Below are 26,017 nucleotides of genomic sequence, written 5' to 3'. Positions count from 1 at the left end.
ACTGAGGTTATACCCTGGACTACACCACAGTGCTAACATGTCACTTATAAACAAATCACATTTACGGAGTGTTTGTCATAGGCCAGACACTGTTTTAAGCGCTTTTCATGTGTTTGCTCGTTTCTCTGCAAAAGCCTCATGAGATAGGTAATGGCCAAGACCTCACAGCAGGGGTGTAGAGGCAAGATACTAACCCAAGAACCCTGACTCCAGAGCCTCTGCTTTAATCCATGCTCACTGCCTCTCATCGGGCACAAAAATAGACGCTCAGCTAAGCACTTATGAAGGGCCTGAGTGATGGCTGGCCCTTGAACTCAATTTGTGGTTCAGTTGTTCAAAATGTGTTGGTTTTGAAGTCACCGGTTAATTTCTATATAAATTACTAACCACATCCAACTGTCTCAGAAGTGGGTATTTGTCCCTAAGAGAAAGAGGTGAGAAAATGCAGCTGTATCAATGCAAATACATCAGCCCAGAGAACGTGACCTGCTTGCTGGGCTAGCAGTTTTCTTTTAAACAACAGCACAGTCCGTATCTCTCACACTGCATGAAGTATGAAAGACAGCAATGCACTGTTTTTGGAACTGGACTGCTATGGCCTTGGAGAAATCCTTCGTACTTCTGACAAGTGTCCAAAACTCCAAATTCAAAAGGGCTAAATAATAGTCATTGTTATAATTCACTTTCTATTTAAATTGAGGATTCTATTTAAAAAGTGCTGGCTCAACCATTATATTAAATCATTAACTTGACTTGAAATCTTAAACAACATTTCGGCAAGGTAAGTTTCACACCTGCGTTGCTTTTTAATGAAGCCTGTTGGCAAATCTAGTACAATATCCAAAAGTCAGGATTTAATATGCAATCAATACCTGTATTCAGTAGGAAGCTGCATTCCTTCTACCCAAATGTCAGACAGCTCACCCCCTGTGGATGGCAATAAACAAGCAAGGCAGAAGTCATAGGTATAAGATCTGGACTGCTAACGAGTGATGATGGTCTGAAGATATATTTTGAAACTAACTAAAGTAACATCAAAAGAGCATAAAATATGCATGTGTGAGCTGAGCCAGAAAGAGGACAGGGGTTAAATTGGAACTGAGGAGATGGGACCTGATCTCACAGGAGAGAGAAGGAAGAAAGTTTTTAAATGGCCTATATCACCACAAAATGGGTTCAGGTCCTAAAAGAATGTAATGCTAACAGGACATAAATTCTTTTCCCTTAGCAGATCCAGAGAAACTACCAGACCTCCAGAAACTACAACTCAGTAACTTGATCAATGCCTCTAGAGTAGCGATGCACCTAAGTGAAAACACCATACTTCAGATCTATATAATGACTGGCTTAAGTAACTGGCACCAAATCCTTTCTCGTCCTGATGAAAGGAGGTAATTTGTAACATAGAGGGATGCTGCCATCTAGAGAGAGACTGTAAAGTAAGGAGAAAGTTTTTGAACGTTGGAAATGGACTATTTTGGTCTAAGGTTGGCTATGTTAAACTTTAGTTATCTGCAGAGAAGTGAAATTGCAGATAAAGATTTGTGTGCCTGTGTGTTTTTATAAGCTCAGCATGGGTAAGACATATACCGGTGCTACAGATGATGAGGTTCTGTTTGTTCAACAAGGCCGACTTTGTCATAAGGAGCTTCATTTTCAAGCTTCGGTGTTATTTGCCATTTTTCTTTTTGAAAATTGAGTAAGCTAAAATTAATTAGTAGAAGTGATGGTTTTGTTAGTGGGATGAAGCAAAGTAGGTTTAGAGGGATTTGTAGAGAACAACTAGCTACAAATTTAAAGATAAGAAAAAACCAAAAAGATAGAAAAAACAAATCTTCAAAAAAAACCCCACCATAGGGACTACCCTGGTGGTCCAGTGGGTAAGACTCCACGCTCCCAATGCAGGGGACCTGGGTTTGATCCTTGGTTGGGGAACTAGATCCTGCACGCATGCCGCAACTAAGAGTCTGCATGCCAGAACTAAGAAGTCCCCATGCTGCAACTAAAGATCCCACATGCTGCAACTAAGACCTGGTGCAGCCAAAAATAAATAAATAAAATAATAAATAAATAAATATTTTTTAAAATCCCCACCATAATAGATGTGCCAAACTTCTTTCTATCTTTGGGAACATCTGTCACATTTTAAGGCTTAAACTCAAGATATTGTTCATTATCTTGCTCATAGCATGCAATTAACACTTACCAAATAAATCAATATTTTTCTTCCCCAAAATTTCCTCCGAGTGATTGATATTCATAAATCATTGAATGTTGGGGCTTCAAAGATCACGTAGTACAACTGAATTTACATATTAGAAAACTGAAACCAGAGAAGCTAAGTCATCTACTCAAAGTTAGTAGTTAGTGCAGAGAGCTGGGACTATGTGTCCATCTACATCTATCTAAGAATTTTATGATATGAGGACCATCATTATTAAAAGTATATAACATAGTTAAAAAATTAAGGTGAGATAAACTTGAGTTTTACCTCATTAAAAAAATACCCATAAGAAGAGTACTTGGTATGTAATATTAATACATATTAAGCATGTAGAGAAAATGATGAGTATGTCAGGGAGGGAGGAAGGAGTAATGGGAGGAGTAGAGGGAGGGAAACGTGTAGGGAGACAAAGAAGGTGGGTGTTAGAGAGAAATATGGAGCCAAAGGGAAGCAAAGAAAGGAGGAGGAGACAAATGAGGGAAAGCTGATTTTAAAAAAAGATCTAAAATGTGGTATACACATACAATGGACTATTACTCAGCCTTTACAAGGAATACAATTCTAACATATGCAACAACACAGATGGACCTTGAAGACATTACGCTAAGTGAAATAAGTCAGGCCCAAAAAGACAAATATTGTCTGACCCCACTTACATTAGGTACCTAGTCAGAGTCATAGAATCGGAAAGTAGAACAGTGGTTACCAAGGGCTGGGGGGAGAGTGGAATGGGGAGTTCGTGTTTAATAGGTACAGAATATCGGTTTGCAATGATGAAAAATTTCTCGAGATGGATGGTGTTGAGAGTTATGTATTGTGAAAATACCTAATAACACTGACCTGTATTTAAAATGGTTAAAATGGTAAAATTTATGTTATGTATATTTTCACACAATAAAAAATGCTTTAGAAAAAGATATCACATAATTACAATATCTCCTCTGATCCTTTCATCTTGACTTGTCATAATAGTTCAATGATCATAAAAGCTTGAAGGAAAGAAAATGAATAAATATAAAGGATTGTTCTCAGGTTTTGGGGGTTCTTTTTGAGACTTTTTCAAGTCATATACATTTGAAAACTGATCAGTTTTTATCCTGTAATCTTCTTTAGCATGTTGAACAAATGTTTCTGGTAAGGTTTACAAGTTGCTACCTGGCCTTTACTTCTCTCAAACTAGTTCTAATGCAGAGCAGTGAGATGTGTGTGCAGAACCGTCTGCAGCAGGCGGCACGGTACCCCCCCCCCCCTCCATTTCTGTGCCCCGAGGGCAAGCAGGGCATTTCAGTCCTCACACACCTAAGGTGAGGGTGAATGTTGACCTCCGGGGGCTTCCGTGAGTTCCCGAGAGGAGAACGGGGTCCAGGCCTTCCGGGCTTGTGAGGGCCTTGGGTGGCAGCCCTGCTCCTTTCTTCCTGCCTAGGCCTCCGAGGTCTTGTTCTCAGTGGAATAACATGCGTTTACTCCTGTGAAACGGGAAAACAAGGAGCCTTTTCTCCTGCCTGCTCAAAGGCTCAGGGCAAAGAGGAGTGAGTTTAAGGAAGAGAGTTTGGGAATTGCAAGAAGTTGCAATCAAGCTTCTCTATCCGGCCTTGGAATCCATGAGGGAAAATAGTGCCCTTCTTTACTGACGAGGAAGAGCTTAAATGTATCTGGATTCAATATATGAAGCAGCATTTCAGCCATATCTAATAGTCTTTGTGAAGAGTGATTTAATTATTACTAATATGATATTTTGTGTCAAAATCACCTTTTTAATTTTAGCAGTGCAGAAAATGCTAGGGAATTCCTTAAAATTAACAGATACCATTTTAAACCTGTATAATACTTATCTTCAACATGCCATGAAGCCTAGACTATATTTCCATCCCCTCCTCCCTCAGCAAAATGGAGAGACCCACTTCTAACATATGGAAGCATTTTCACACTGCAAGTTATTCTGAGGGGAGAATATGTGATTTATAAATGCTGTCAAATGAAATATGTATTTCCAAATGGTACCGAGTGGACCAGGCACATCACAAGACACGTTCTGCATCTTTACTACCCCATGGGCATAAACGAAGGAATGGTGTCGAGAAAGAGCAAACAGCTCTTTCTGGCATTATCAATCCAGAGGGCCCACACTTGCTGCTGACAAACATATTCAAGTAATTAAAGATTACAGGTAACCTTATCACAAAAGCATACAATAGTTTATATTCCATAAACTATAAAGGTCTATAATACTTATAGGTAAAATAACACCTTCAAATTTTGGAGAAATGGGTATGCTTTGTCAAAAGTAATACATTCTTCTGAGTCACTTTTGCCAGTGGCTGAAAATAAATATTGACATAGAGGTTTTAAACTGCTAGGCTCACCACGCCATTGCCTGCCAACATTCTCAAACAAACCTTTTGAAAGTCAAAATACGAACAGAAAATGGTAAGAATAAGTGAAGCATCTTGCAGGTTTACGGATGGCAAAACAAAAGTGCAGGAACACTCACACAGTCTGGGATGACATCTCAACTAGGCTCGTACAGACCACAAAGGCAGAAGGGCTATCACAGCTCAGGTACATCACAGCTTCATAACGAAAGAAGCTGTAAAACAGGCATTTAACTAAGCCAAGAGGGAGCCTTTCTTAGAGGAAAACACATGAGATTCGGAGTCAGCTCTCATGTGTTTTAGTCCCAGATCTCTAAGTACGAGCTGCGTGACCTTGCACACATCTTGTAATTCTGGAGGCTTCGTTGTCTCATGATCCAAGGGTTTAATAACTTACCTCTTGAGGATCGTATCATGTAGTAAGAGCCGCGGTTTACCGAGCATTTCTCATATGCCAGGTACTGTGCTTAGCATTTTATCTACATTACCTCGCTAAATCCTTACAACTTTGTGAAGTATGTCTTACTATTCCCATTTTACAGATGAGTAAACGTGGCCTCAGAGGGATCAAGTGATCTGCCCTAGTTCACAAAGTTAGTGAATTGAAGAGACGGAATTTGAATCCAGTCTCGTTTTTGCCAAAGTTTAGGTTTATAAAACCCTGCATTCTGGCTCGTGGTAGTCATTTACTTAGTCACCAAAGATTAATATACTTAGACACGTTTTATAATAGATGAAGTATGATACAAATATACATTTTCACATTACACATGTGCATAAAAGAAGCATCATGGGAGATCAGCAAGGTCTAACTTTTAGGTCATATGAAGTAAAACATTTCAAAAGGCAAAAGGTTAAAGAGTAGTCATGACATGCATAAGCATGTCATATGGTACTGTTTTAAGAAGAAAGAAAAAGAAATAATTCAAAGAGTCATGTTTTAACACTGAAAACAATAGTAAAATTTAATGGAGTATGCTGTGTTGGCTGTTGAAAAAGGTCTCTTGGAAAACAAGAAGGTCTTCATGAGACCGTTCAACTCACTGAACATCCCCCAATATAAAGCACACTGCACATGACGACCATGTCTTTTGGGATACATTACAGAACACTCTCAAAAATATAAAGCCAGTTTCTTCCTTCATCACTGTATTTTGATCTGCAGAGTGATTTTGCCAGATGTTCTGTATCAAATGACTTAATGAAAGTTTTCTGTTCTTTAAAATCTGTGAAGTTCCCTATTTATAACGACATTAGTGAAGTACATGACTTTAAGAAATGAGAGAAGAATTTTTCTTCAATTGAATTGCCACAAATCTCCAGATTCTAAAATGCAAACGAAATCAAGTCGCTGGCCATAGCCCACCACCACATACGACCGGATTATAAACTAAGCGGCATGGTTTGGTGTTGAGGTTGGGGTGAGAACACATTAAACACAGAGTTTTCAGGGGCTTGGTCAGACCTCCAGAAGGGTAGCAAGGTCTGTGTGTGACACAACCTCTAGTTCTAGCTCACATCAGACACTTGAATTATTTTTATGTCTTGGTTTTTCGAAATCGATCTGTGTCTAGATGGAGACCAATATACAAACCAGTTGAGAAAAGAGTCTAATGTCTTTGGAACTTACAATGAATGGATCTCTTGAAGACTAGCAGCATAAGAAGCAGATGAGTTCAGAAAATCGGATGGATTAGACAAAGTTCCCAGTGGTAACGGCTGTATTCAGTGGGTTGCGAGATACTTTTCTCATCTTCTCCAATGTCGCATTCTGAAAATGAGTAATTTCTTTATCAGCATGGTATTTATGAGAAAAGGGATAGCTTCCTTTGTTTTATTCTAATATTGATTCTTTTTTTTCTCAAGTGTGTGCTTACATTGAATCAAAACCAAGAAATTCTAGATTTCTTAGAGCAGGCAGTTTATAATTCCATTTCCAACAAAAATTTACAGCAGTTCAAAAAATGCAGAATTGAGTTGAGAAGTGTTTTCTCCTTTTACTTCCTATAATGTATGTATTACAACACACTTGTGTTCATAGTACACAATTGGTTATAACTTCAGCAGGGACGACAAGGCTGGAATTGTTCCAGCAGGGTCCATTTACCTTGTGTCTCAAGTTGAGCTGGTGCTTTGTGAGTTCAGCCTGGCAATTTCCTATGTAAATAGGAAATTGTATGTGAATGTAAATAGGAAGTTTCCCTCTGGGGTCCTGGTTATTTTACCTTCAAGTCAGTCCGTACAAAACATCTGATAAAGTAAAATCAAGAGTGTCCCATCATAGTTAATAACGACTCTGTGGCCCTACCACCTCCTTCTGTAAAGACATATTTTTTAATATTTTGGTGGGTAATTTGTTGTTTAGTTCATTCCTTTTGCATTTTTACAGAATTCCTCCATAGATGGCTAGAAATGAGTACAGAATGTCTTATGCCTATAGTTCCTTCATGAATTGGCACAGATTCACTTTTCTTCTGGGGCAACAATTCGTCATTTCTTAAAACTATCTTAAAATATTTTAACATAGATTTGAGGGCTTTTTTTTAAAAAAATCAAATTGTGATTCAGACCCTCTACATCCCCTCTTCCTGGGTCTCCTGCTATGATTGATCTTTTTTTCTATAAAAGATGTCATTTTTTATAGTTGAGACTTTAGATGTTTTAAATTCCTGTTGAAAAATCTTTGAACTATGACAAATGCTTTTGATGTAGTTTATGCTTTCAGGCTAAATTTTCGCTTTGCTGAAATAAACATTTTAACTGACATTTAATAATCCCAAGCAAAGATATTTTCTAAAAAAATTTCCATTACTCAGATTTCAGACATATTATTAAAACAGAAGACTCCTTGCATCGGAGAGGAAATCACTGTTTTAAGCAGAATATCTGAATGACTGATTTCAATATCAGTATCGATATTTCAATATCCTAACTACAGGCATTTCTTTTTAGGTCTTCAGAGTAGCCCTGGACTTCACCTTACATTGAATCACAATAATCATAGTGTGTAGTTTGAGTTGTAATTCTTTTCTCATTAACTGTCAGGTTACTCAGAACGTCTGGAGATCTAGTCATTAACTCCAAGGGTCTCCACTGCCATCTTCCTAGATTTGGTCTCAGTGGGCAGACACCTGGAGGTGCTCTAGAGGACCGGTCCTCAAACACGTATACAGACCACCTGGGGATCTTGTAAAATGCAGATTCTGCTGCAGTAGGTCTGGGGTGAGGCCTGAGAGTCTGCATTTCTAACAAGTCCCTGGTCAATGCTGCTAGTCTGTCTGGACCACACTTTGAGGGGCAAGGATCTCTAAAACTATCAATGGGCCATGGGCCTGAATTCAGAAACTTCCTGATAGTAAATAAGAAAAAGAAAGATAGGAGTAAAACAAGGAAAAGTGAGAAGAGAACCAGGGGTAAGAATAAGGTAATGAGTGAAAGGAAAAAGAAAGACCTTTGAGGAACAATTAAGAAGTTTCCCCAGAGCTAACAGGGTAGCTAGGTGATGGCAATGACATAGGACTGGAGGAGAGGAGGGAGGGAAGCTAACTTTTATTGAGTGTCTTCTGTGCAACCTGTGCTCTGACATATTGCCATGTGTTTAGGCATGTATATGTAAATGGATATACATGGATATATATATCTGTGTATATATGGAGGATGGATCGATAGAGAGAAAGATATTCTGCCTTGTTCCAAAAAGGTTTGAAGAAGCTGTACCAGGTGCTCTTACATGCACACATTTCTTCTATCCTCATAACAACCCTTTTAAAATATATATTGAGAGAGACGAGAAAGCTAAGCCTTGCAGTAATTTTTTTTAAAGCACAGCTCTAGGATTATCTAACTTCAGAGCTCTAAAATCCATGCTTTGACCAGTCAGAGAGCCAGACACGAGTGAAAGAGGTGAAGAGGACAGTTTTGGAACGTGAGAAGAAATGAGGAAAGAGGACGTGGCAGAGACACATGGAAAAATCCAGGGAGAAAGAGAGAGGAAAATGCAGGGCATGCCAGGGCTGCAGTCCAAGTGGATAATTCTAGTCCTGGTAGCAATTAGAGGCGACCCATTTGGCAGTGTCCGCTCCTCTGCAGGAGGGTTGTTGCCACCATCTTTCCTGCCAAGAGTGTTTCCACAACCTTTGTGGCCCTGGTTGGAGTAGCCTGGTTCTATCCAGTGTGGAGAACTCAGTTTTCACCTTAATCACCCTAAACTACCAAGCAGGATGAAGCAGTCTGCCAGACTCTCGGTGGGAGAAGCCATGTAGCAGAAATGTGGGACCCCTAGAGCTTCCTGCCCCCATGCCCACTGGGACTCCATTCTCAGTCTGTTCCTCCTCTTCCGGATCTGCTTTTGGCTCAGTAGACACTCTTAAACCTTCTCCTTTGAGATGACTGAAAATCCTCCAGTTACTTTCCTACGTGAAACACGTTTGTCAGAGACTGAGTGCCAATAAAATATATTGAAAACAAAAAGGTAGGAACAAGACCTTACAACTCACCCAAAATTTTGGGGGAAAATTATGGTACATATTAGAATAGGGAGAAAAGAAGTGTATATTTACTGTTAACACTGACCATTACACAACCTTAGAATCCTGAAGAACAAAGCTCTTACATTATGCATAATGTTCTAGCTGAATTCTTGTCTGGAGATGTGAAGGAGTATTTTGAATGAAGGTGAAGGACAAGAACATAAAATGCCTTTCAGTAGATTAGACGGCATTATAAAGAGCAGATCTTTAGTTATTCAGAAGCGTGCTATTGCACTCTGAATTCAGTGAATCCATCTTGCCCACACATCTATTTCCATATACCTCTATGCAAAGAACAGGTAGGCCAAAGAAATAAGATACTGGGTACTTGTTAAGCAGTATAATTCAACAAGAAGTCTGTCGTTGGCCAGGAGCGTGAGAATTGTCCTTTGATCATGAGTGTCTGACACTACGGTAGAAAAGAAATTATTTTCAAATTTGGTTTTTATTTTTTCAAAGTTACGTATATTCATGTGGTTTAAGGGATCAAATGGTCCTACAAGACTTTTCTGGAAAAAAGTAGCAATCTCCTCCTGGCCCCTTCCTCTGCTTTCTTTTTTCTTGGTCCCCAGAGGTAACAGCACCCAACTCACAGCTGTTTCTTTTGTATTAACCACCATATAACCAAATACCAGGCATTTAGGGCTACTTCTCTATATTTATGTTTAGGTGCTACTGGTTTGCAACTATGGAAGAATTTAGGTCCCTTTCACAGATTTTTCTGACCCCTTCAACCCACTACCACCATACACATGAATGCTTTCCATTCCCCCATCTTCCCCAAATCACTGCATCAGAAGTCTGATTAGATCAATATTCAGTATTCACATCGTCATGATTATGTAATATATTTTGATTACTTTTGTTTTCCTGCCCAACTTTTTGTTTTCTCTGGATTTAATAATTGTGTCATATTTTTGTTTTGTTTTGTTTTCTTAGTTCTCTACGTACTAGTTACCAGTCAACCCCCAAAGTCTCTTCCAATTATCTAAATACGCTTTCAAAGTATTCAGTTACTTGAGATATTCAACTGTTTTTAGTTCCATCCTTTTGGAGACTTCTTTCCTGGAGTCTCCTCAGGGACCTCCCCCATTGTGGACTGGTTATTCTCTGCAATTGGTGTACTGCTATCGTTCTGGGCTATCCTCTCACCATCATCCTGGAGGCTGCCTTCACCTCTTCTGAGTCGGTGCCCCTGTTTCTTGGCTACTTAGTTTACTAGCTCTTTTGGTAGAGCACTTCCTTTAGAAGCATCCTGAGAATGAGTGCATGCGGGATACATACTTTGAGAGCTTACAGTTGGAAATGTTTTTATCATGTCTTTACACTTAATCGGTACATTATATTAGCATATAATTCTAGACTGGAAATCATTTCCTTTCAGAGTGTTAAAAGCATTGCTCCTTTGACTTCTAACTTACAGGATTGTTGTTGTGAAACCTAAAGCCATTCCGATATCTGACCCTTCATATGTGACTTTTTTTTTACCCCCTTTTCCATGCCAATAGGACCTTTTCTTAGTGGTGTTCTAAGATTTCACGATGTGCATTGGTACGGTTCTATTTTCATGTATTGTTCTGAGTATTGGATTGGCTCTTTCAAACTGGACACATATGTCTTTTGATTTGGGGAATTTTAATGATCTATTTGTTGATAATTTCAAGCCCTCTTTCTCTATAGCTTCTATTAGTCAGGCATTGAAGTGACTCTTGGACTGATCCTCTGAGTTTTCTTATCTCTTCTCACATTTTTCATTTCTGTTCTTTTGCTCTGCTATGTGGACTATTTACTCAATTTTATTCTCTAAATCTTCTATTGATGTTTTTAAGGCAACATTGATGCTACTACCATATTTTAAAGTCCAAATTTCTAAAAGCTTATTCTTGTTCTGTGTTACTCTTTTTAAAAAATAGTATTCTGTTTTTGCTTCATGGATGTTTCATATCTGTGAGGATATTAATTATATACATATTAGATATATAAAATATATATGTATGAAAATAAATTATTTGTATATAATTTTAGAAAATATATATTAAACTCTCTGCATCGTCTTTTCCCTCCAGTTTACTTTCCTTCTGTTTACTCATTCAACCACTGAATTGTATGTCTGGTGACCCTTGATTGCCTGCTTATACTTAAGAAAGAGGCACTCACGAAAAAGCTCATCGGCAGCTATGTGCACTTGCACTGGGTTCTCATCATCTGGTTTGACCATTCACTGAGAAATTTGTTTGCCAATATCTTTTGTTCTTTTCTTTCGGGTTGCTCAGACTCCCAGAGAAAAATCTTATAATTTCCTGCCTGGAGGAAATAAACCTGGCTGCCAGCATTCTGTGAACTGAGTAGAGAGTGCTCAGACTGAACCTCAATATTTTGTATGCGTGGTAGGCAGTATAACAGCACCCTAAAGATGTCCGTATCCTAATGCTCAGAACCTGTAAATATGTACCTTATGTGGCAAAAGAAACCCAGTAGATGTGATTAAGTTAAGGATCTTGAGACGGGAAGATTATTTTAGATAATCCAACTTCATCTTCAGCCTCATCTTATACCACTGTCCTCTCCCTCTTACCTTGCAGAGTGACTTGTATACGGTCACCCCTCAATACATATTTGTTGAATAAGTGGATTGATCAACAAATATATTAGAAAGAAGAAGGGATACATTTTAAAATATATCATTTTAAGGACCTCGATCTTATTTTCAAGTTTTCCTACTGGGTCAGGTTAGAAAACTGTTATGAACCCAATGGCTTGATAAATGTTTACTTTTGACTTTGTCTTTGGAGCCAAAGGACTGGTTTGAGAAAGGGAGAGAGAATCTAGATGGACGAGGAGGTAAGGAGGTCATCTGTTTTCCAGCTAATGAGCTGGGCAGTGTCAGGGAGAGGAGGCGGCTGCACTGAGGCTAATATACCTTCAATCAGACAATGTATACCTAGATCCTAGCACAGTGGCTGGCACAAAAAGATACTCAATAAATATTTGTTGAATTGATGAAAAAAAATGGCCTTCCTACTTTACCACATGCCCTCCAAGCTACAAGTAACCCTTTATGATTTCCTACTTAACGCTGCCATTGAAGATCACTTCTGCCCATTTTTAGCTCTATGTTTTGATAGAGGAAAAGTCAACATGCTATTTGTCTATGGTTCGGTCAAGTCATACTATTTTAAGGACAACTATCCTAAGTCCAATTTAGAAGAGGCCCATTTATTATTCCACTTCATAAGTATTCCACTGCACACTCACAAAGACTATGTCCTTTCAAAGTCATTAGAGATCTCATTTCTTAAATCTAATGTAATTGCTGAAAAAGGAGCTTGTTCTAAGAAAGAACAAAGAATTGAGCTACAGTTGAATATGGACGGCAATGCAAATCTATTGTTGAGCATTTTCTGCTGTGGTTCACTTGGCTCCAAGGGCAGACAGCACAGTAAGCACTTGCATAAAAAAATGAAGCTTATCTTGCTGGACCGAAAGAAGGTACCCAAGTTCACGGGGCCCCAGGAGCTTGGCAAAGGGTGGTCTGGCAGAGTTTTGACACGCTATTATGGGATAAGATTGTGGGTAACTGGAAAACCCCTTTCTGGCATATAAAAGATGTAATTATCTGGTAGTTCCTTGAAATTCTTCAGCTAGACTTATTTATTTAACCAGTGATGGCAAATTACCTCAGCTTCTATGCCGGCATGATACATCGGTAATGGCTGCTAGAAGCCTATAATGATAAAAGTGCTGAGGAAATATTGGGGCTCATCAAGAAAGTGTTGTCATAGATTAGCAATGTCAGCTGTGAGTTTTGGAATAGAGATTGGTGTCACGCCACATATTTAATATCCTTTCAGGCTTTTTTTTGGTCTTATTAAAATCTAAGTAATTATATCTAAAAATCCACATAATTTTCACATAAATTCTGTAAAGTAAGTACTGTTATGGTCTTCATTTTTTTTTTTCGGATGAAGAAACTTAAGGTACAGACATATTGTTTCCAAAAGTATATTGCCAATTAGCGGTGGAACTTATATTTGAACACATGCCTCTCTAACTCCAGAGCCCCTCCAAGCTTTTAACAACCATATAATCTTCCCTAAGAATTCTAGAGTGCTGATATTTAATGCTGTTATCACTCATTTATACCCTAGAGTGAATGAGTTCCTTTCTATCCTTACCTAAGAGAGGAAAATATAAAAGATTAATAAGGTTGGCAGGGCTGAAGACAAACTACCTACTTTACAATACTGTTTAAGACTGATTCTTAGTCTAAATATTGAAAACATGACTTAGTATATGACTAGTCAAGGAAACACGAATTATTCCTGGATTGTTTAAGTACATCTGTACAATTTATATTTTGAGATCCAAACCAAGTAGAAGTATTACTCTCAGATGAGTTTTTTTTTTTTTTTTTTTTTTTTTTTTTGCGGTACGTGGGCCTCTCAGTGTTGTGGCCTCTCCCGTTGCGGAGCACAGGCTCCGGACGCGCAGGCTCAGCGGCCATGGCTCACGGGCCCAGCCGCTCCGCGGCATGTGGGATCTTCCCAGACCGGGGCACGAACCCGTGTCCCCTGCATCGGCAGGCGGACTCTCAAACACTGCGCCACCAGGGAAGCCCTCAGATGAGATTTTTCATCCTTTGAAATGTTTTATTCTAAAAGTAAGGATGTTAATCACTACGTCACGATGAGTTTCCAAATGCAGGTAATTGTACTTTGTTTTCCTTAAACATTTAAAGGTTGTTCTTTTAATGGGATGATCTCTCTATTTATGGAAACATATTACTATCACTTTCCCCGAATATTTATTTCTCTAATTAATTGTTAAAATCATTTGTAAATATGCGATTTACAGCATTCATGTAAAACAGTTTGGATTTTACCCAAAGGCAGGGAAAAATACAAACCCAAAAAATCTTCAAATATTTGTAGTTGGTGTTAGAAATGTCAGAGTATTGTTTGATTTCTTGCATGTTCTTTTACTTTTACAGAAAAATCTGTCATTGCTCAACCAATATTTGTTTTTGAAAAGAGAAAACAAACTTTTAAGGTAAGATCAAGTCACTTTTCTTTGATTTTTTTTTTGAGGTATTTATTTATTTTGGCTGCGTTGGGTCTTCTTTGCTGTGCGCGGGCTTTCTCTAGTTGCGGTGAGCAGGGCCTACTCTTTGTTGCAGTGCGCGGGCTTCTCTGCGGTGGCTTCTCTTGTTGAGGAGCGCTGGCTCTAGGCATGTGGGTTTCAGTAGTTGCAGCACGTTGGCTCAGTAGTTGTGGCTCACAGGGTCTAGAGCGCAGGCTCAGTAGTTATGGTGCACGGGCTTAGTTGCTCCACAGCATGTGGGATCTTCTCGGAGCAGGGATTGAACCCGTGTCCTCTGCATTGGCAGGTGGCTTCTTAACCACTGCACCACCAGGGAAGTCCCTCTTTGATTTTTATTTTGACAAGATTATATTTCGAGAAGCTAGCTATACTAAATGATACCACAGCTGCATAAATTTATCCTCTGGGGCTTCCCTGGTGGCGCAGTGGTTGAGAGTCCACTTGCCGATGCAGGGGATACAGGTTCGTGCCCCAGTCCGGGAAGATCCCACATGCTGCGGAGCAGCTGGGCCCGTGAGCCATGGCCGCTGAGCCTGCGCGTCCGGAGCCTGTGCTCCGCAACGGGAGAGGCCACAACAGTGAGAGGCCCGCGTACTGGAAAAAAATAAATAAATAAATAAATTTATCCTCTGTTCTTCACTTAGAGGAGTAGTAACTCCAGAATATTTACATCATAGGGATTTATTGACAGCAATTTGGCTGAAATGGGAAGCCAGAGGCCTTATCTTGAAACTATGGATAACATGCCATTTTTACCAAATTATCTGGTTTTTTTTTTGGAGTGACTGGGAAAGGGGAGGGGCTGAAGGAGGTTAGGAGGGCTAAGGCTCATCATGTATTCCCCACCACTGACCTAACTTAAAACTGGATATAAAATAAGTTCTAAACTGCAATATATGATTCAAAAGAAATCTTGAGGACTCTATTTGCTTTTTCAGCATCATACTAAAATCACTTGCTTTGAAAGACAAACGATAGCATTAGTAGCATTCTCACTTTAGCCTAACTAGTATTTTCTTGTTATTCATTCTTACTTATGGAGGTAATTTACCCTACTACCCACAAAACTAACTAAAGAAAAACTCAACTCCTAGTGAGTAAAGGTGAGCAGCTTTTCCTAGCCTAGCTGAATAGACCTGGCTTCTGAGAATTCTCTTATAAAGTGACAGGGTGAAAGTCTGATTTGAAAACAGCAAACACTCAGCTCTCACTGGTAGCTTTGTTTCCTTCCAGAGACCTGCAGAAGACACCCTGTATGAAGCAGCAGAACATGGTAACGATTTGTATCCTGTTATTTCAAAAGCAATCTTTATACAAAGAGATAAGTAGGCACAGCATTTTGGCATGTGGCACAGACAATGTAAAATCGAATGGTTTTTCTTGTTTTTAAGCATGCAAGTAGACTGGCTCTTGTTTTGAAAGATGACATGTAGGTCTTTGAGAACACTGATGTTAATAACGCTAAAATCCCATGATTCTCCACTGCCTGTACTTCAACCTTCCAAAAGCATTCTCTATACAATCTCAGAATGTGTACGCAACTTCTTGCCAAGGCCACTTGTTTCTAATTGTTTCATCGTAGGATGATATGCCTATCGGTTTATAATCACCAAGTTATTAACCCCAATATCTAACACTGTGCTTCAGGAATTAACACATTGTCAAACGATGATATATCTAGAGAAAAGGAAATTCTGTTTCTCCTCTCATATCATGGATTGAGGCTAATTTGTTATTGCAATCAGTTTTACCCTTCACATTGAATTTCTTACAGAGTGTAATGATTCTTCAAGAAAGCGTGTCCGGTCTTCGTCTTTTACTTTGCATACTACAGATTCTCAGTCCCAAGGAGGTAGGTATAGCCTTGACTGTTGAGTGTTCACTGTTATGTTTACTCTGAGTGTGACACTACTAAGGGACTTTTCAAACACATAATGTTTAAAAATCTACCCATTGATAGTGTTTATAATATATTGTTGTATGAAGATAGCAGTTTATAAATGAATTGCACAGTGAGTTATTATTTAAAAATTCAATTAATCAACATTGGAAAAAAGACTGAAAGGATATAAACCACAGTGTTATCTTAGGTAATGAGATTACAAGTGATTTGGTTCCCTTGTCCATCCCCCCCCCCCCACCCCCAGCCCACTCCACCCCCCCACTCCGACCTTTGTATTTTGCTGTGTTCACAAAGTTTCTGCATTAAGCATGTATTAGCTTTACAATTAGGAGAAACTGCTACTTCCTCCTAAGTAAACATCTACTTAAATAAACAGATGTCTGCTTTAAAAAAAACACTTTATTCTAAGAACTTTATCATATGCTGTGTTTTGAATAAACCATTAACTTAGTTTGCCTCTCTCCTGCACTCAAAGCACTCTGGTGACTTCTTTTATGATAGATCACACTGCCCTCTGCTGCGTCATACAGCTATTTATGTATGTGTCTGTCTCCTCCACTGAGAGTTCCTTGAGGTCATCTTCACGCCTGATAGAGTGTCTAACACACGATGATCATGTAAATATTTACTGAATAATTCTCACCAGAGGCACTCTTTATTTTTAATCGATAAAAATACAAAGATTTTTCTAATCTGGTGATAAAGAAAATTTTCCAAAACAGCAAAAATCCAAATCAAAAGAAAAACAAAACTCACTTCCTCATTGACTCCAGTTTGCAATCTGCTTTTAGCATCAACCTTGTCCCAGAAGCGACTAAGATCGTCATCCTTCACGGATCTCCCGACCTTCCCCCCTTCTGGGCCAGGTAATAAAGAACTTCTTAGAACCTCAAGCCTGACACTCTGACTTTTCCAAATCCATTCTTATTCATGACGAGCTTTCTTTTTCAGCTACTATAAAACTCTGACATTTTAGTGGCAAATAAAATAGGGGCCTTAGCAAAGTATGCATGGAAGACTACGTTCTGAATTCCAGCCCCACAAATCTAGACAGTATATCTGTTTATTTTTGGTAGAAAGTTTAAGCTTGATAACGTTTTTTAGGATTTCATGTTTATGACAGTATTATTTTATGTAAGGTAGCCCTATAAAATATAGTAACTTGCTTTATTTTCCTTATTATTGTCCATCTGTACAGTTTATAATATATGCAGTACTCAAAATATATAACTGTGTAGATTCTCAAAGTTTATGCTTTAAATTTATATTCTAAAGTTTAGAATATGATTCCTTTTGAATTTTTCACTAATTAAAACATTACCTTTTTATTTGAAATTTGTAATACTTTGCTAAGTAAAACTATTTTATCATAATAAAATATTTGAAATGGTTGAAACATGCTCTACATCAAGATTATGATTTGTAGTCTTGTATATTTTTGTTTCTACTGAACAACCAACTGCCTTTTCCGAGTTAAGCTTACCACAAGAAACAGAAAATACGAACTATTCACTTCCTTTTAGCGGATTCTACCCAGGAACCACAGAGTTTTCAAACTAATGAATTTATATTCTTATTAACAATTCCAAGCGTGACTGAGCAACAATATGGTCAGACACCTTTCACATACAGAAGAGACAGGTTCTAGTTCAATAAGCTCCATCTGTATGTGCCTGACAAGTTACAGACATTAAGAGGAATAGGGGTCTTAATCCCAGAGGATTTGTTTTATTGTATTTGTGCATAAAGTAAAGGAATGGCTTTAAATTATCTGGAAGACTGCTTCAATTCATTTTCTAAAAATCAGACACACATACAAAAAGAATGAATAAAAAAACCACTGATATTACCAAGCACATCCCATTTTATGTTGTGCAGAATCTCGGCGCTGTTGGAATGGAGACAAATAGTACAATTTTAAATGGCCCATTCAGTGTTACTTTTTAATAATAAAGATCATAAAAACCATGTAATTGAACTTTGAATTAGAGAAGCTATTCTACCCCAACATTTATAATACTTTGAAGAAGCAATCCTTATTCTTTTCTCATCTCCTTTAATCCAACACTCAAAGGTTGCTATTTCTGCGATTGGCAACCAAGAGGTGATCTCTGAGATGTGTAGTACAGACACACCTCGTTTTAGTGAACTTCACAGATATTGCATTTTTTACAAATTGAAAGTTTGTGGCAACCATACCTCAAGGAAGTCTATGGGTGCCATTTTTCCAACAGCATTTGCTTGCCTTGTGTCTCTGTGTCATATTTTGGTAATTCTCACAATATTTCAAACATTTTCATTATTATTATACCTGTTATGGTGATCTGTGATCAGTGATCTTAGATGTTACTACTGTAATAGTAATTTTGGGGGGGCACTTAAACCACGACCATATAAGTCATGATGGCCAACTTAATAAATGTGCATGTCGACTGCTCCACCAACCAGCCTGCTCCCCCATCCCTCTCCCTCTTCTCAGGCCTCCCTATTCCCTGAGATACAGCAATATTGAAATTAGGCCAGTTAATAACCTTATAGTGGCCTCTAAGTGTTTGAGTGAAAGGAAGAGTCACATGTCTCTCACTTTAAATCAAAAGTTAGAAATGATTAAGTTTAGTGAGAAAGGCATGTCTAAAGCCAAGATAGGCCAAAAACTAGGCCTCTTGCACCAAACGGTTAGCAAATATGTGACTGTGAAGGAAAAGTTCCTGAAGGAAATTGAAAGTGCTACTCCAGTGAACACATGAATGATAAGAAAGTGAAACAGACTTATTGCTGATATGGGGAAAGTTCTAGTGGTCTGGAGAGAAGATCAAACCAGCCACAATATTCCTTCAAGCCAAAGCTTAATCAAGAACAAGACCCTGACTCTTTTCAGTTCTGTAAAGGCTGAGAGAGTTGAGGAAGCTGCAAAAGAAAAGTCTGAAGCCAGCAGATGTTGGTTCATGAGGTTGTAGGAAAGAAGCCATCTCCATAACATAAGTGTGCAAGGTGAAGCAGCAAGTGCTGATGCAGAAGCTGCAGCAAGTTATCCAGAAGATCTAGCCCATATCATTAATGAAGGTGGCTATGCTAAACAACAGATTTTCAGTGTAGATGAAACAGCCTTATACTGGAAGAAGATGCCATCTAGGACTTTTCATAGCTAGAGAGGAGAAGTCAATGCCTGGCCTCAAAGTTTCAAAGGACAGGCTGACAATCTTGTTAGGGGTTAATGCAGCTGGAGACTTTAAATAGAAGCCAGTGCTTATTTAGCATTCTGAAAATTTAGGGTCCTTAAGAATTATGATGAATCTACTCTGCCTGTGTCCTATAAATGGGACAAAAAAGCCTGGATGACGGCACACCTCTTTACAACACGGTTTGCTGAATATTTTAAGCCCACTGTTGTGACCTACTGCTCAGAAAAAGATTCCTTTCAAAATATTACTGTTCAGTGACAATATATCTGGTCACTCAAGAGCTCTGACGGAGATGTAAAACAAGATTAATGTCATTCATGCCTGCTAACACAACATCCACTTTTCACCCCATGGATCAAGGAGTCATTTTGACATTCAAGTCTTATTATTTAAGAAGTACATTTTGTAAGGCTATAGCTGCCATAGGTAGTGATTCCTCTGATGGATCTGGACAAAGGCATTTGCAAACCTTCTGGAAAGGATTCACCATTCTAGCTGCCATTAAGAACACTTGTAATTCATGGGAAGAGGTCAAAATATCAACATTCACAGGAGTTTGGAAGAAGCTGATTCCAACCCTCATGGATGACTTTGAGGGGTTCCAGACTTCAGTGGAGGAAATAAGTACAGATGTGGTGGAAATAGCAAGAGAACTAGAATTAGACGTGGAGCCTGAAGATGTAGCTGAATTGCTGCAATCTGATGATAAAACTTGAACAGATGAGGAGTTGCTTCTCATGGATGAGCAAAGAAAGTGGTTTCCTGCTCATCTAGCCCTGGTGAAGATGCTGCAAAGGTTGTTGAAATGACAATAAAGGATTTAGAATAAACTTAGTTGGGGGTTTGAGGGGACTGACCCCAATTTTGAAAGAAGTTCTGTGAGTAAAATGTTATCAAACAGCATTGCATGCTACAGAGAAATCATTCGTGAAAGGAAAAGTCAACTGATGCTGCAAACTTCATTGTTGTCTTATGTTAAGACATTGCCACGGTCACCCCAGCCTCCAGCCACCACCAGCCTGATCAGTCAGCAGCCATAGACACTGAGGCAAGACCCTCCACCAGCCAAAAGATTATGACTCTCTGAAGGCTCACATGATGGTTAGCATTTTTTAAGCAATAAAGTATTTTTAAATTAAGATAGGTATATTGTTTTTCATAGCAATAAAGTATTTTTAAATTAAGATACATATATTGCTATTGCACACTTAACAGACTACAGTATAGTGTAAATGTAACTTTTATATGCACTGGGAAACCAAAGAATTTGTGTGACTCACTTTATTGTGATACTCATTTTATTGCAGCGGTCTGGATCCCAATCAGCAATATCTCTTTGGTATGCCTACAATTCTGTTCTTGCAGCCAAGACCACAGTCTTATCCCATCAATTCACTTCACAGAAAAATGGCCTAGAATAATGGTCATCTTTACTTTTCTCTTCGGGTATCATTAAAGAGTGGGGAAGGGGCAGAATTTGCTAACAGTTTTATAACATTCTATAAGAAATATATACTAATGCACACAGATGGTTCACTACCAATTCAGAGTTTATAATCTGTAGAATTTCTCTCAGTATTCAATTTCATGATTCTAAAGAAAACTCTCTATTTCACTTGCGACCTAATTTTCACTTATTTTTCTGAGTAAAAAGACTGTAGCGAAACTCACCTTGCCATCACACTTTTTTAGCAGAATCAGTGCTCTCATGAGCACCGCCTATTACTGTTAGTGCCAACAGCGACATCTACTGGTGAGTTCAGTGCAAGACCGTTAAAACAGTAGAAACTGACTATAGGTTTAAAAATTTTTGTAAACATGTTTTTTACAGTGAAGAAAAACAATGTTTTTATGACATCAACTTTTGTGCAAAGGAATGTTGATATGAACAGTGCAGAACAAGGTATGTAGCTTCTCTTTATTACAAGAACCTCAGAAATTTTGTTTTACCATCCATATCTTAATCTCTGTGTGTGTGTATGGTGGTATGGTGGTTGAGTGACAAAACATGAAGGAAAGCATTTGGTAAGCTAAGTCCCATGATCAAAATGAATAGTTACTGGGTTAAAAGTAGGCAGGAAGAAAGTACCAGGCAGCTCACTGGCTATTTTGACTTTGATTAGTTAACATTAACCCCTCGTTTAATCATGACTTTAGAAAATTAGCATTAAATTAGTAAAAAAATAGAGAGGAATATTCCACTGAAGATATATTGACCCTTTCATTCTGTTCTTTTAAGGTCCTGTGAAACATTCTGAACATGTTCTAAGACCTGCTATCTTGCAGCCACCTCAAGCTCAAAAGTGTATAAAAGTAAGAAAAGCATTTGGACACGATGTGCTGGAATCCTGCAAGAGTAGAGAAAAAAACAAAAATAAGGTAAGAAAACCTCCTATTGTAGGAATGACCTCAATTCCCCATCCTTCTTTTGGTAGATTGTTGTGGGCCCCCATATCCGGAATTAGGGGCTGCCTGACCTTTGTTCTGTTGCTGAAGCAGCTACCAGGCTGGAAAAACAGCTGGACAAGATAGCCAAAAGCCCTCAGTAACCTTATTAAACTTGTCCTCTTAAACTGGAGGGTTGCTCCCGGGAACAAGTCTTGCGTTATCTCCTAAGCTGTAAAGCTGAGTCGTGTGTAGTGGGGACCTTTGAGGGTCTTGTCCTGGTGCATTGATCCCATGTGAGAATAAGGGAGCAATGCGGTGGCAGGGGCCAGGAGTCAGATGTCAAAAAAAGGAAAGGGATTTTTTTTGTATCTTCAACTGGTGGACATGCTAGTGTGGCTTCCCTTCCAGACCCATCTTCATGGAAACAGGAGTAACGAACTATCTCCACAGTGTAATTGGGAGGGCTTGGGAAGCCTCTGGAGACAGAAACAAATTCTCTCTTCCAACTGAATCACTTGCTGTGGGCCTTTCTAAGGAGATATTCATTTTACTCAGGCCATGCAGATATGGGCTTGGGGATATTCTGTTGCTATAGTTCTATCTGTGTCTTCCAGAAGCAGACACTTGAGAGGAAGGGAACACAGGATCAACAGGGTGGAATTTGAGAGTTATTCCATCAGTCATTTGCTTCCAGCTAAACTACTGAGGGTTGATCACCTGGTTTTGGTTTTTTTCCCAGACTGAACATGAGGACGGTAACACATGCAAGTGTTAAAATACCAATCATTTAATCAATTCAGTGAAAATAATCTGATTGGTACTAATCCTACCTTTACTGCTATCTAACTGTGTTTTCATTGACACATGTAAGTGTTAAAATACCAATCATTTAATCAATTCAGTGAAAATAATCCGATTGGTACTAATCCTACCTTTACTGCTATCTGTGTTTGCATTCTTAGACAAAGCACCCAACCTTCTCTTTTTTATCAGTGAAGTGAGGGAGTTGAACTTGGTCAGCATTTACCATCATTTTTTTTTTTTTTTTTTTGTGGTACGCGGGCCTCTCACTGTTGTGGCCTCTCCCGTTGCGGAGCACAGGCTCCAGACGCGCAGGCTCAGCGGCCATGGCTCACGGGCCTAGCCGCTCCGCGGCATGTGGGATCTTCCCGGACCGGGGCACGAACCCATGTCCCCTGCATCGGCAGGCGGACTCTCAATCACTGCGCCCCCAGGGAAGCCCTAGTATCATTTTTATATTTCCAAATCTTTTTCTTTGTTAAGACATGATTTAATGAGACCCATTATGAATTTTAAAAATCATTTCATCATTTATGCATGATATATGATGTGACTTTTAGGTATAACATATTTTAAATTTCAAATCAGTATTTTATTAAACATTTTCACTTAAATATAATCATCACTATATTACATAAATTCTTTACCTATTTAAGGAGTGATACATGTTGTTTAATTTGTTTTAAAGTATGTAAGAAAAAGTATTATATGTTAACTAATTTCTAAAATGTTATTACATTGCTTTTGATTTTGGAATGGCATGTTCTATAAATTATAGATTAAAATTTTTATTGCACATTATGTCAAAAGTTGATCAATATTTATTTTTTCCATGATTTTTTGAAATCCTGCATTGCATGTATTTAAAATAAAATTTGTAACAAAATAAAAATAAAGGGGGCTTCCCTGGTGGCGCAGTGGTTGAGAGTCCGCCTGCCGGTGCAGGGGACGCGGGTTCGCGCCCCGGTCCAGGAAGATCCCACATGCCACGGAGCGGCTAGGCCTGTGAGCCATGGCTGCTGAGCCTGCGTGTCCGGAGCCTGTGCTCCGCAATGGGAGAGGCCACAACAGTGAGAGGCCCGCATAACGCAAAAATAAATAAATAAATAAAAATAAAGCATAAGATAAATTTTCAGGCTATTGTTTATAAGCATTTCTTCTTGAATAACTTATTAAGGGCATAAATAGAACTTATTCCTAATAAGTGAAAAGCCTAATTGGATATGCCCATCATTGAATTTTCTCCATTGAATGATGATTTTTGAAGATCTAAAGACAAACTATATATAAGATGCTATGTCAAATGGATAATTAATATGAACCTGCTGTATAAGAAAATAAAATAAAATTCAAAACTTAAAAAAAAAAGATGCTATGTCAGAATTCTGACAAAATGTTATAATTTATAGATCTAGTAAGAATTATCTGTAGGTGAATTTTATAGAACTTATTTTTATGATCTTTATTAACTTGTATATCAAAATTAGAGCAATTTTCATTCATCCTGTCATTAGTTTTGGTCACTTATTGCATGTAATTCAAATAATATATGCCTAATAACAACTATCTCAACCAACATAGAGTTAAAAACTACCATTTTGGCTGAGATAAATCATCTGAGTGACTGAGTCATAAGCATGGACTTTGATCTTTGCTAACAGCGGCACATACTCTCTTGACACGTATTTCTCAGCTCTCAAATTCTGTTACAAAGGGAAAAATACTCAAAATTATTTTTATTGATTGATATAAAATTAAAGTGGAAACAGACCCCATTTACCTTTAAAGATAGGAAGTTCCTGCAACATCTTTGAAAATCCCTGGTGGAGGAAGGGATGTGTCCACAAAACACTGAGGACACTAGATTAGATAACAGATAGGGGCTCCTTCCAGATCAAAAACTGCTCACTCCTTCATTTATACATTAATGCAGGTAAGGTGCATATGTATATACACATCAGATGGAGTAACTAACTGATTTAGTTACCAGTCGGAAGTTTCTAGAGGAAGAGATGGAGTTTTCTCTCACACTGGATGGCCATGATGGTGAAGCTCTTAGGGTGTTTCCAGGGATTAAATAGTCCTGAAAGATATTTACTAATCTAGAAATGAGAATTAACTCCACTTGGCTAAAGGGGTAAAAGTAACAAAAGGAGGTGGGATTTCTGAATGTTCGCGTTCAGTCTGGTGTCAGGCAGACCCAGGCTCGAATATCAGTCCCCTTTCCTTGTTGCCCAGGCCTGCCCCCATTATTTAAGCTTGTTAGGTCAGTTTACTTACCTGTAAAATGTGTTTAATAGAAGTACAAAGTGTATAGAGTTGTTCTGAGGAGCGTATGAAATAATGTATATAAAATGTTTAGGGTAGTACTTGAACAAAGTAAGTTTTCAACACATTTATATATCTAGTAAGGCAGTTTAAATGAACTTTTTGATGGATTTTTTTCTTTCAGATTTCTGAGGAGAACTCCTATTTGCTAAGTGAAAATTTACCAAGTGCCAGAATTTCAGTCCAGCTGTCTACTAACCAGAATTTTTTAGGTCCTACATCAGTAGGGTAAGTTAGTGATGGGGAAACAGGTGGTGTTCTTTCATTCTTGCTTTCTTTTATCATTATAACCATTTCCGGGAAAAAAGTTTCTGACATTGTACAGATAAAATGCCAAGATTTCTGTTTGAAAGGAGATTTTATAAATATACAAATTTAAAATGTTTTTTAAAACATCTCTAATATTTAAATATTATCATATTGATATTGGATCATCTCTATTGTCTTGTTGACTTGGGTAAGTATGTTTCAAATAGGTACAGCTAAATTTTTATTTAGTCAGGCATTAATTATTGGCTAATAGATTAGCCTTTCCATGGCATTCTTTCTTTCCCCTCTTTTAAATTATTGCTGGCATTATTATTTATTAACATAGGTTGGATAGACAACAAAGAAAGCAGTAGAAATATGCAAAGTGAAAGTTAATATTTCCTAGCATCACCAGTGATGAGGGCATGTTTGATCTGAGAGAAGATTACAACTAGCCGTGGACATTCTGGACTCGCGATTAGGGCCCACGCAGGTACCTCAGCCCTTACCTACTGTGCACATTGGGGATGCAATAGGGATCCCGGAGTCCATCTGTCAACAAACAGAGGGCTGCATGTCTTTGAGTTTCTCATTATGCAAAACACTTAAAACACTAAAAAAAAGTTTCTGGGAGGGAAAAACCAAATTAAACCACTGCACACTCAAGTATAACTGAGAAGATAGATTGGCTTTGCTTTTGCCCTGAGATCTTGGATCGCTAAAAGCATTGGCCAGTTGGGGAAAAGGAGAGTGGAGACTGGAGACTGGAGACGAGTCAGTGCTGGAAAAGCAAAAAGATAAGGGCTGGGCAGCTCCCCTGTTGATCACACAGCCCGTTTGGACTGGTCTTGGCCAGTGCTGTAACAGCCATCAAATATTTTGAATAGCATGCCTGGAAGTACCTATCTCAATTTTTCCATCATTTCTTATTAACTTTAGAT

The 26,017-nt window shown here is 38.4% G+C and overlaps 1 protein-coding gene and 1 long non-coding RNA gene across 4 annotated transcripts in view; one reads left to right on the top strand and one right to left on the bottom strand.

Moving 5' to 3' along the window:
- Window positions 1-26,017, bottom strand: part of LOC109549137 (uncharacterized) — a 53,919-nt gene that overhangs the window by 8,262 nt on the left and 19,640 nt on the right. Inside the window, exon 3 of one of the 2 annotated variants that reach the window (XR_002175356.3) lies at window positions 6,227-6,367. This is a non-coding gene — a long non-coding RNA (uncharacterized lncRNA). Of the gene's footprint in view, window positions 1-5,262; window positions 6,368-26,017 lie in introns of those variants that run through there. The other variant, XR_002175355.3, reaches the window with a different exon arrangement.
- RANBP3L (RAN binding protein 3 like) overlaps window positions 1-26,017 on the top strand; it is a 48,504-nt gene that overhangs the window by 8,393 nt on the left and 14,094 nt on the right. The window contains exons 2-8 of one of the 2 annotated variants that reach the window (XM_019930139.3): window positions 14,116-14,174; window positions 15,459-15,498; window positions 16,000-16,077; window positions 16,920-16,994; window positions 21,142-21,213; window positions 21,550-21,689; window positions 24,952-25,055. In XM_019930139.3, coding sequence (XP_019785698.1) covers window positions 14,116-14,174; window positions 15,459-15,498; window positions 16,000-16,077; window positions 16,920-16,994; window positions 21,142-21,213; window positions 21,550-21,689; window positions 24,952-25,055 — 568 coding nt within the window. The remainder of the gene's footprint in view (window positions 1-14,115; window positions 14,175-15,458; window positions 15,499-15,999; window positions 16,078-16,919; window positions 16,995-21,141; window positions 21,214-21,549; window positions 21,690-24,951; window positions 25,056-26,017) is intronic. The other variant, XM_033852792.2, reaches the window with a different exon arrangement.

The sequence above is a fragment of the Tursiops truncatus genome, chromosome 3, assembly GCF_011762595.2.
Source record: "Tursiops truncatus isolate mTurTru1 chromosome 3, mTurTru1.mat.Y, whole genome shotgun sequence".
Classification (NCBI taxonomy): domain Eukaryota; kingdom Metazoa; phylum Chordata; class Mammalia; order Artiodactyla; family Delphinidae; genus Tursiops; species Tursiops truncatus.
This window is presented reverse-complemented; position numbering and strand designations above follow the sequence as displayed.